General features: G+C 43.6%; 1 protein-coding gene across 1 annotated transcript in view; it reads right to left on the reverse strand.

The window, feature by feature from the left end:
* MTMR7 (myotubularin related protein 7) overlaps positions 1 to 12,143 on the reverse strand; it is a 43,273-nt gene that overhangs the window by 1,469 nt on the left and 29,661 nt on the right. Inside the window, exons 8-13 of the mRNA XM_063135409.1 lie at positions 11,479 to 11,588; positions 10,697 to 10,822; positions 9,400 to 9,449; positions 7,325 to 7,525; positions 4,781 to 4,912; positions 101 to 227 (exon numbers count right to left, since the gene is read on the reverse strand). Of these exons, the coding sequence (XP_062991479.1) occupies positions 101 to 227; positions 4,781 to 4,912; positions 7,325 to 7,525; positions 9,400 to 9,449; positions 10,697 to 10,822; positions 11,479 to 11,588 (746 nt within the window). The remainder of the gene's footprint in view (positions 1 to 100; positions 228 to 4,780; positions 4,913 to 7,324; positions 7,526 to 9,399; positions 9,450 to 10,696; positions 10,823 to 11,478; positions 11,589 to 12,143) is intronic.

Raw genomic sequence — 12,143 nt, forward strand, 5'->3', positions numbered from 1 at the left:
CATCCCTACACAGGGACACCTATTACATGCAACGCATACAACACTAGAGCTAGATCAAGGCTGGGCAACAGAATAACTGCATGAAACCATGTGCCTATACCTCCTCTAGGACCACCAGCTCTTCCTCTAATTGTTGCGTTTCTTCTTTCACCGCCATCAGGTATTCAATAACAGACTGCCGAGGATGCAACCCTTTCTCAAAGCGGTTGTACATTCCACTCCAGAACCTGGAAAATAAAATAGTGTATAAAAGGCTGTAGCACAGTGGTAGGGCACTGTAGTAGGGCTTCTGCTTTGCATGCAGAAGGTCCCAGGCTCAATCTCCAGATAGGCTAGGAAGGAATCCTGCCTGAAACCCTGGAGAGCCACTGCCAATCAGTGTGGACAATACTGAGCTAGATGGACCAAGGGACCCATGGTACCATCCTATACACATCAACTCAGAAGTAAGTCCCACTGAGTTTAATAGGCAAGTGGGAAGAGAATTGCAGCCTAAACTGTTAAATAAAGTCTAGCATAGAACTCTGTGGAAAGCTAGGCACAAATTTAACAGAAAATATTTATCTTGAATTTTAAACTGGCATGTGAACATTTTTGCTCAGATTTGAATATTTTGAATGAATATTTTTACATGGAAATGTGAAAAACCACAGATCCCAACATCTTTTGGGGAAAGTTATTTTCACCTATGATGAGCATGTGTGTTCAAATTTTGTTCTTAGAATCATAGAATAGCAGAGCCGGAAGGGGCCTACAAGGCCATAGAGTCCAACTCCCTGCTCAATGCAGGAATCCACCCTAAAGCATCCCTGACAGATGCTTGTCCAGCTGCCTCTTGAAGGCCTCTAGTGTGGGAGAGCCCACAACCTCCCTAGGTAACTGAATCCATTGTCATACTGCTCTAACAGTCAGGAAGTTTTTCCTGATGTCCAGCTGGAATCTGGCTTCCTTTAACTTGAGCCCTTTATTCCGTGTCCTGTACTCTGGGAGGATCGAGAAGAGATCCTGGTCCTCCTCTGTGTGACAACCTTTTAAGTATTTGAAGAGTGCTATCATGTCTCCCCTCAATCTTCTCTTCTCCAGGCTATACATGCCCAGTTCTTTCAGTCTCTCTTCATAGGACTTTGTTTCCAGACATCTGATCATCCTGTTTGCAGAACATTCTTAAACATAATGTTCTGCTCCAGTCTTGTGAGCATGGGAAATCCGATGTTCACATCAATCCCCTCTGATTGCAAGAGTTGCCCCATTTATTTAAAAGGAGGAAGCCAAACCACAAGCACATTAGTGGATTCAGTATGGGTCCCCCATTGAAATTAATGAGAGTGCATGGCAGAGTTTCATGCAGGATCAGGGCCCACTTGAGAGTCTGATCTGAAGTGCAAACATTGTCAAGAAATATTGTAATATTTGGAGCCCTTTTTGTTGTCTTGTTTTTGAATGTTCAGCGGAACTTCCAAAGTAATCCAGCCTGCTAAATAATATTCCATTTGTTATACCTGTAGGAAGAAAGTTCTCATTCAGCTCTTCAGAATTTGAAACCACAACACTGACCCCATGTAAAGGCAGTAGTTACTCAATGCTTTGTTTCAGTTCTACTAAAAGTACACAGGCAAGAGAGGAATCCATCGTATGAAGCAGCCTTTGCCTGGAAGTCTCATGACAGACATTTCACAAGTTTCAGCAAGCTGGCATGTGAGCACAGCATGAGCCATCCACCATAAGCAATAACCCAAGAGGAAGGAGCACCTGATGCTACAGATGCCAAAATATATATCTTATGTCATCCTGAGCGACTGGTTTGCCTCCACTGTTTTTCTCTTTTGTCACAGATCATAGCTACATAGCAGTTCCCCATTTAGCCTGCAAATAAATCTCAGCAAAATGGGGTAAATAATAAGGCATATTCCAGACAACCTGGGTGAGACTGATCTGCCTTGTTGCTGAATGTCTCTGGTTACATCTGGTCAGAGGTCAATTCTACATACACAAAAGCCGATCAGTGGCTGGGTTAAGTAACAGTCAGACGTGGATTCTGATTGGTGTTCTCTTGAAAGGACTTGAGAAGCTATTTTAAGAGCCTCTTGTAACATTATAAGTTCTAATGATAGTACTCGATGGCTTTTTCCACACCCCACGTTCCCAAATCTATCACACTTCATTTTCAAAAGGTACTGCAAGCCTGAAATCGATTTTTAAAAGTAAATTTCCTTACCCGGGTAACAAAAATGAAATAAAATAAAATTCCACACCCTGTGGAAGAACTACTAAGAGACATTTTCTAATTTTCACCATTGCCTCTATTTGTTCTTAGCAAACTTTCATTTTCAAATTTCAGCAACAATATGTGTTATTTGAATATGGGGTAGGAAGGAGTAAATGGCCATTAATATACTTCTAATAAATTTAGGGGACTCTATGTACTTATTCTCGTGTATTCCTCAATTAAAATATTTTTAAACCACCCTTCAGGGCACATTGCCCTCACAAAGCCATGTACAAAATTCCTTACAAAAACATAATACTATATAAACCATCAAACTAAAACCATCCCTTTAAATGAGCAGTAGCAACTAATCCAAGTCACACTAATTCTTAAAATGTGGACTGAAACATTTTTTTTAAATGTCTTAAGAGTTCTCTTTAAAAAAATAAATGATGGAGGCCACATGTATTTATTGGGAATTGCACAAATGGGGTCACCATGAAAAAATACCTGTCCCTGGTATTTGTCAGGCTGGCATCTATATCTAATCCCCAAAGCATATTACAGTTATAGTTAAGATGTAAGTCCTATTCATGTCTTCTCCTGTACATGAGATGGCTTCAATTGGGGCCGTGCCTGCCCCCGACATCCAGGTGTGCGCTGGCCCTTTTCCCGCAGCTCCCTGACCTCGCCATGTTGAATGGAAAACTCTGCAAGGGATTTCGGCTTGCGTTGGCTTGAACACGAGCAGAAGACTCAGCGCGACAGAGAAGCCTGTTTTATCAGGATTCCTGATTGCGCTGAGAGCTCTACTCGCATTTGAGTGAATATGAATCAAACTCCCCAGCCATTCAACGCGGTACGGTTGGGGAACTGAGACAGCAGGGATGGAGCACCTGGGGATGATGGGGGCAGGGCCAACCTGTGCATCCCATCCCTAGTTTAAGTCATCACACGTTCAGGAGAATGAGTGAAGAGGGCTTGTGGATGTTGCACAAGACCACAGAAAAAGCAAAAAATGTGGGTCTGAGCTCCTTAGAATCTTGGCTTCCATTAAAACGTGACTAGGGTCACTGGAAGGGGGAGGAAGCTAAAGCCTCCTCCACCTCCCGAAACCCCAGAAGCAGCTGATCTTGCTAATGGCAGCACAGAAGCAGCAATGCCGGTTGGGGCCATCAGGAGGGTAATGAGCTAAGTCTTACGGGACAAGAATCAACATGATTTTTGCAAAGGTAAGTCCTGACTCACTAACTTTTCAGAGTTCTTTGAGAGTATCGACAAGCGTGTGGACAGGCGTCACATGACTGACATCGGGGCTCTTCATACAACATGACAGCCCACCTGCGGTGCATGCAGGGCACGTGCCGCTGGCATTTTGAATATGCAATCCCACTCTGGGGTTGTTGTGTCATGAGAACCTGGCGAGTGTGGGTTACGCGAGGGTTAAACAACTCATGGTTTGTTTTAGGGTTATGTGAGCGTTGATCAACCTTCACATAAGCCACGCTTGCCGGGTTTGCAAGACAAGACAACCCCTGAGCAGGGGTTGGATATGTAACATAGAGCCTGCGGCCATTGCAGCTCATCATGGGTTAAATAACCCACAGTGAGTCATGACATGTCATCCAAACCCAGTCATTGTATACTTGGACTTTCAAGAAACAAAGTCCTTCACTAAAGGCTCCTGAGTAAATTTACCAGCCATGGGATAAGGAGAGAGCTCCACTTTAGATTAAACTGATTAAAGGACAGGTAGCAGACAGTAGGAATAAATGGTCACCTCTCACAAGGGAGGGATGTAACAAGGATATGTATTGGGACTAGCACCTTTAACTCATTAATAAATCACCTAGAGTTAGAGGTGAGCAGTGAGGTGGCCATGTTTGCTGACAACAAATTTTCAGGGTGATAAAAACAAAAAATGATTGTGAATATTTGCAAAAGCTAGAGGATACTGGAATATTTCCAAGCTAGGAGAAAGGACAGAAAAATGGCAAATTTAATTGGGCTTAAACAAAGGGAACATCAGGGCCTGCTCCAGTTGGACTACTGCGCGCTTTCCCCAGAACCACCACAGGGCTAACTGATATCAACTGCCCTTTGAGAAAGGAGTGAGGGAGACAAAAGGAACCAAAAGGAACATCAGGACCTTCTCTAGTTGGACTCCATCCCAACCCCCTAAACCCTGGGAGATAAGAGGAGAAGCAAAGCCATTCTACCAGCACTGCTAACAGTCTACTTAATCCCCCCCCCCTTCCTTCTTCATCCCCTTTTCCTTGAGTGTCATGACTTTTTAGGTCATAAGTCTACGGGCAGGGACTGTTCTATCTGCTGATTGATTGTAAGCTTCTAAATATTTTTTTTTATTTTGAGAATTGGGCCTCAGCGTTGCTTTTAGGAATAATCCAGTGGCATGTCGCAAGGTTAGATTCACTTTATTAAGTAACTCTGCGTGGCTGTATGTCTCCTAAACTAATTTGTTCATATACTGGAATGAAACAGAGAAAATGAGCAATGGTATTTCGTCCCAATGTTTTCCACTAGGGAACACCCAAAGTTGAGCCTGTCACTTACTTGTAGATAAAATGGCGGGGAGCTGACTGTGGATGCAGGGTCCTATTATGGTCTTCCCTATACAGAGGATTCACGTAATCAGCACGATTCTTCCACAAGTGAGCCCAAAGTGAATATGTCCGTTCTTGAATCCTAAGAGATGAGTTAAAAGACAATTCCGTGAACTGCTCTGCTTGCCCCTTCATCCCCAAACCCCTTAGGTGCAAGTAACTTAACAGAGCAGATCTATATTTTGGAAGGCTAGAATTCAAATGCTCTGAATTGGATACTCTTTGCTATAAAAGGTGAATGAACTTCCCCCATTCTGAACGGAGGGGGCTAGTGGTAAATTCAACTTCAAATAAAAGTCAATAAACAGAACTGATATAGTTTAGAACGGTAGGCACACTCCCTCTTCATCAGCTGTTGCACACTTGCTCTGTTCTTATGGATACCGGGGCAGCGTGAGAGATAGGGACAAGTCGGACCACCAGATCTTTACACTGGCCGGAATCCTCTTTCCTTCTCCTTGTATTCTTCCATCCACTCATGCCCACTCTTGCCAAGACATGGCCACACTGACACTTGCCATGCCCCCCTAAGGCATGGCCACATAAACTGCTGCCTTTACATGGCAATGATAACATGAACTTATCCGTACACAACGTTCAGCACCTAAGGCCCTCCTCTGGGAGCCTTCTTTGAGGGAGGTGGCAAAAAGGGAGAGGACCTTCTCTTTGGTGTCCCCCACCCCACCCCATTATGATCTCCCTGAATAGGCCTGCCTGGTGCCAGCACTGTTATCTTTTTGTCACCGGGTTAAGACCTTTCCCTTAATTCAGGCATTTGGCAGCATATGCTGAGTTTTAAATGTCCTGGATTTTTTCTATGGTTAAAGTTATTTTTAGATTTATGTTGTATCTGTGTGTACTGTCTGTTTGTGTGTTTTTATGTAAATGTTTTAAACTTTGTATACTGCATTTTTAGTGGGTTATAATCTTCTTAAACCATTCAGAGAACTTTGGCTATGGGGTGGTATAGAAATGTCATCACCATCATCATCATCTATATAAAAACACAGTAATGTAAAGCTTATTAATCAAGATCTATCAGACGGAATTTTGCTCCTTTTTTTTTTAAATTGAAGCTTGAGCAGTGTAGATGTACAGAAAACTTTGAAAGTTTGAAAAAGTTCAAAGCTCAAGATTTAACAGCAATTGCAATTAAGTTCCTCTGCTCCAAACAGGTAGAACAGCCCCTCTGCCAGCAGGATGATGGACACCCCTGCTCGGCCAATCAGTGCAGCACAAATGCAGGCCCCAGGCACAGCTACCGCTACCTCAGAAGGGAAAGGGGACAGAGGTAACCAATAGGGGCAGTGAGGGAGGGACCAGGGCCGCACTGCATGCAAATTTCAGAGGGGGAGATTCACTATGCATGAGCCACAATTGCATTATTCGTGAACCCCTCTGTGGTAAGGGGACTGAGGGCAAAAAAGCAGGAACGGAACAAGGCTACTAGTGCCCATGGCAGCATGGGCTTTACAACAACAACAACAACAACCATCTCATCAGATTTACACATATTTAAGCATAACACTAGCTGTAACAGAAGAATGAGTGGAGGAATGATGGGTGGAGTTAAGAATCAGTTGAGAAAGTTAGATCTGGGAGTTGACAGAGATGGTTGTTTGTTGACTTGATTCGTTAAACATCAGTGAGAGCAAATTACTGGAATGACAGGCAGAATTGACAGGATTAGGGGCCAGAGTTAGAACTGAGTTAGTCAGGAAGTTAGAGAAGCAAATGGGATCAGAGATTGCGAGGGAGAGAAACAATAAGCGTAATAAGCTATTAAAGAGGGGAATCAATGATGATGTTTGGTAATTAGATAGAACCACTATTTATTACTCCGTATTAAATGTCTACTTGTTCTAAATGTTCCATAAATAAATATACGTCTACTGTTTTAACCCCTTGTGATCTGGTCTGGGTGAATTCTGAGGTTAGTATATCTCGCCCCACAAACTGACTTTGAATGAAACAGCCAAAGAGAGTAGTACTGCCCTCTGTAAATCAGTAGGCAGTTGGGGGATTGTAGCTGAGTGACCTACCCGGTGACTTCTAAGGGCAAGGGCTTGTAGAGCAGCCTTTCTCAACCTGAGGCGCTCCAGATGTGTTGGACTACAACTCCCAGAATGCCCCAGCCTGGCTGGGGCATTCTGGGAGATGCAGTCCAACACATCTGGAGCGCCCCAGGTTGAGAAAGGCTGTTGTAGAGGATCCATAGTTCCATTGGCTTTATGTCATTTCAGTTGTCATGGCGCTCGCACACACATAGGCAACTTGGGAATTGTAGTCTGGTCAGGCCTGCTCGAAAACTTTCTGAATGCCTTCACCAAACTTAGAGCTCCCAGGATTTCTCATAGGTAAACCTGACTGTTAAACAGGCATAGGGCTGTAGAGAAACTGTGTATTTTCTGGACTGTATATTTGCTTATCAATACAAACTAATGTGCTGAATGGCATATGGTGTATGAATTTTAAAGAGGTAAGCATGCCTTACTTAAGCTCTCGCCTCTCTTTTTGATTGTTGCACAGGAAGTTTCCGAACTGGCAGGAATATATATGATGCTGTATGTGGATCAGGAACCGTTCGTTGAATTCAAAGGCACAAGGAAATTGTTCCATAAGTTGCCAAACACACTCAATGAACTGATCAATAACTGGAGATATCTCCTTTGGGTCCCCATCTAAGTTGCCATACCTAAACCAAGTCCAGAAGAAAAAGTTAATACGTAACATGGGATTGTTTTAAATTAATGAGTTTCCGTCATAGCACTCCAGACCTAAACTTCAGTTTAAGATGTTTGTGTTTTCTTTAAAGATCGCTTTGACATCATTCCCAGTGCCTTAGAGTTAAGATCAAAGGTAAGGTTTGCCTTGCCCTATACATGACAGGCAGCCAGACACTGAACAGTTAATTCCCCAATGTAACACTGAGAGCTCCATCACACCAACGATTTATCCCACACTCGCCATTCCTGGTGTGTGGATTTGCAGCGCGGTACTCACATGTCGTCGTCCTTGTCCTGCACTCCTCTCATCCCTTCCTCCCGTTGTTGCATTTTATTTTGGTGCAGGGAAAGTGTTTTTTCCTTTGTTGGGGTGTGTGCTAATGGAGTCTTGATGACCAAAGGGGTGGGTGGGGTGGTTCTCCTCCAGAATGGTTTTTGTAGGGACTTGTTAGTTGGCTGTGTGGACTTTTTAGTGCTCCAACCACCACCCCCTCATTGCCCACAGAAATGGAGCCCAGATGAAACCTTTAATTGCTAGATAACAAAGCAAGGGGGGGTAGAGCCCACGCCCATCAGAGTACCACAACCAATGAACTGAAGGAGAAGGGGCGGGGTGGAATGGAAGAGCAAACAAGCGAAAACCCACATGAAAGGGACCGTGTGTGAGGGAGCCCTTGCAGCAATTATGAAACGCAGGCAAAAAAAAAAGCTTGGAGACAAACCAGAGGGGGGGAAATAGGTGTGATGGAGCTCCGATACTTTATTCACACAAAATCAGGAAAAGCCTGGCATGTCTATTTCAGAAAGTCTAGTGGGTTTATTACTGAGGCGAAATGCACAAACTTAATAAAAGTCATTAAGGGGTGCAGTCCATGATGGCTGGGGAATGCTGGGAGTTGTAGGATATCCCCCCCTTCTGTCTATACATGCATAGGATTGCACCCTACAAAGCTGGCTCAAAGTAAAATTCTTTTAAACGAAACTCTATCTTAATTCTGAATTAGACTCCCTTATACTATGGGACCTGTGCCTTTCTTGTCAGGTCCATCTTTCTCAAACATGTGAGGCTGCTCCCATGGTGAGGAGAGTGCTGCGTAGAATAGATCTCATGGCAACTGTAGGCTTCCAGGCTGAGGCCTAGACATTGCTGTAAGCATCCAGCAACATCCACGCTTCCTAGCATGATTCTCCTTTTCCCCTGTAGCCCCCTGTCATTTGCCCTCCAAAACTCTGTCTTGGAGCCTTGAGGGACCCTCCAGAACAGTATGGGAGGTAGAGCTAGAGGCTACAGGAGGAAGCAAAACACTGGCCAAACACCCACTCCCTGTTTCCGCCAGCAGGAGCCTCTATTTGACTGGAATTCCTTCTGGTCACAGAAAGGCAACTCAGGATCCAAGCCAATACATGTAATAATTGAATTAGCAGGTATGAAATATAACCAAATTAGACCTTCGCTTGAAACCAATTAGGCTGTCTTGTAGAGCTGCAACCCCACTGAGAGTCTGAAACATCTTAGTGCAAACATAGCTCACTCCCAAATGTTTTAAAATTTTATGTAGTCATGTCATCCCATTTTCTCCACAACATTGTGCAATGGCACCATGTGATAGTGGATGATGGTGCTTTTGCTGGTGTGGAAGCCACAGCCACTACAGTTATGCACAGAGTACAGTTGCAACACTGCTACATACAGCAGCTCAGACATGATGGAAGATATAGTTCATAGGCGCTATGGACATTTATTTTAGAAAGCATGATTCATCTGATTTCCAGTGGCAACAAAGGTGGCCATAACCAACTGGACATAGCCTCATAAGATATACATATATTGAACCATGCTTACCTGTGATTAAATTTATGACCAAATGAAATCCAGTCTTTATCAATCAATACCTAACATGAGAAAGGTGTGCATAAGTAACATTGAATAAAACCCACATGCATTTTTAAGCAAGAAGAAAATCATCTTTTGGGTTGGCATAAAGTAGCCTTCAAAAACCTGCAACACCTATTTGTTTAGAGGTGACCATGGAACAGTCTTTACATTGTGGGACGCAAACTCATGCTACATTCCCTTAAAAGCCACTATCTGTTTCCAGCCTATGAAGACATCATGGAAGGATTGCAGGACTGACTTGGTAAATATTTGGCTGGAATTCCCTGGCCTTCAGTTCATTAATTGGAACTGCACTAATTTCTACATTCGACATGGCACAGAAACTCTCTAGCCCCCCTTCCCAGCCTGCACCCTTTACCAAACTGTGTACAAGTTCTTCTGCACATCAGAATAAATCTTAAATGTAAGCAAATATTTCCAAAATAACTTCTCAGACAATGTGGTGGTTTCTCTTGTGTCCTCTCAAAGGAGAAAAAAATAACCTCTCATTTTCAAATTGCCAGAAAGATAATTACACCTTAGATGGAGAGAGTAAAGAAAAAGAAAAATGCCTCCTAACCCTATGCAGCTGCCTGCAGAGGTAGGCAGTGCAGTGAACTCCAGATGTTCTGGACTACAATTCTCATAATCCCTGACCATTGGCGATGCTGGCTGGGGCTGTAGTTCAAAAATTCAGAGGATGCCATGTTGCATACCCCAGAGTGATTTAAATGTCTTCAGAACTTGCACATTAGTTTTTAAATGTTCAGTGTTTTTAATCTTTGTAAACCACCCAGAGACTTTCGGCTGTGGGGTGGTATATAAATGTAATAAATAATAACAACAGACCAACCCCTCGGAATACAATTCCCTCCCACCCCCATTATTCTAAAAGCTGGGTGTGCTGATGTCTGTGTTTCCCACGGAGGTAAAAATCCTATGTATTCTGGGGCTGTTAAAGGCCCCACCTCGATGCTTTTCCCCACCGGGGCCTGTAATGCTTTTATACTGTGATAGAATCAGAGGCACAACAGGACACCAGGGCTGCTGCACTGGTGGTAGGCCAAGGTTTGGAAGCTTAGAGCGTTACCGTCAAGAGTGGGGCTACAATAACGCAGTGCTACATGCGGATCTGCCGACACAGAAAAGCATAGGAATGACCCACTAGTTATGCCACTTTAAGCATAGGAAATACAGTCATTCAGTGAACTGTAGAGCACACCACTTCCTACAAGGCTTTTATTTGTAAAGCAAGCACGCTTACCATAAACCCTTTCATCGTTCTGTAATATGGATCGAGGAGAAGGCTTGCTACAGAGCAAACCTGAGCTGTCCGGTCCCATCCATCGGAGCAGTGGACGAGGACACTCAGTCCTTCTTCAGCAACAGCCTAAAACACAGAGGAGGAGGAGGTAGAGATGTGCCTGACGGGGAGCAAAATAGTAATGTTCCCTTGATTTTCAGAGAAGGAAAGCGGCAGAGTGGAGTATACCAAAATAGTGCAGCCACTCCAAAGAATTGCTTGCTCTGACCTCAATGTAAAATGCATACTACAACTCCCACCATCCTCAATGAGTATGGCCATTGACCCTGATGGATGGAGATAGTGGGAGTTGTAGTCTAATCACATCTGGAGGGCAGCAGGTTGGAGAAGACTGCTTTGTATGCAAATCATCCCAAGTTCAATCCCTGGCATCTCCAGGTAGGGCTAGGAAGGAACCCAGCCTGAGACCCTGAGGATCTGGTGCAAGTCAGTGTAGGCAGTACTGAACTAGATAAACCAATGGTCTGGCTCAGTATAAGGCAGCAGGGCCGGCCCTACCATGAAGCGGTAGGAAGCAGACGCAGCAGGCAGCAGAGTATGAGAAGAGTGGCGCTCTTCCCCTCCAAAGGGTCTGCCTAGGAAAGCACAACATATTTGGGCCACATTTATTTCTTACATAATGTATCACTAAAAGCAGCAGTGAGCTGGCAGTGCACAATCAGCCTTTCTTTTTCCTGAATCAGCACATTCCTAGTTTTTCCCCTAAAGACTGCGTGCTGTACCTTTGCAATAAAGATGCCTGCATCCATGATGGCTTTGATGTGTTTTAGCCAGCCTGAATTCTCTAGCCCCCAGAGGAAGTCACTCATCGAAGGAGATCTCAGCTCACAAACTAAAAAATACAAGCCAGATTCAGTAAACAAGCTTCTTTCTTTTTTTAAGCCAGTTCTATATGACAATTCCAAACTATTTAACATGACAGCAACAACAAAAATATTTCAAAGCTGCTGGTTCACTCAGGCATATTCTCCATTTGATTGCTGCAGGTATCAATGGGCCATCACAGATCAAACAACCTTCCCTTCTGCTCACATCATTGTAAAGCACAATGGTTTCAAATGGAGAGAGTTATACATAAGTTTCAAGAAAAGCAGACCAGATAGCCAGGTATTTATCCACTTGCAAATTGCGCCTATATAACACCTGTTCAAAAGTTTATAGTGTTATAAGGTCTTCAGTCCATTGCATTATGGATGGTGAGCATTTGTCCTTCTAATGTGATAGTATAAGTCTATTGGCTGTCGTAAGGGCCCTGAAGATCCCTCTGCATTGACCATGTGTTAATTTCCAAGAAACCGGTAGGTAATTTACGAGGACCTGCACATTGTTCCATATTATAGATTGTTTCAATACAAAGTTTATCCTTAATATAACCTCCTCTCAGAAA

The sequence above is a fragment of the Elgaria multicarinata genome, chromosome 10, assembly GCF_023053635.1.
Source record: "Elgaria multicarinata webbii isolate HBS135686 ecotype San Diego chromosome 10, rElgMul1.1.pri, whole genome shotgun sequence".
NCBI classification, from domain to species: domain Eukaryota; kingdom Metazoa; phylum Chordata; class Lepidosauria; order Squamata; family Anguidae; genus Elgaria; species Elgaria multicarinata.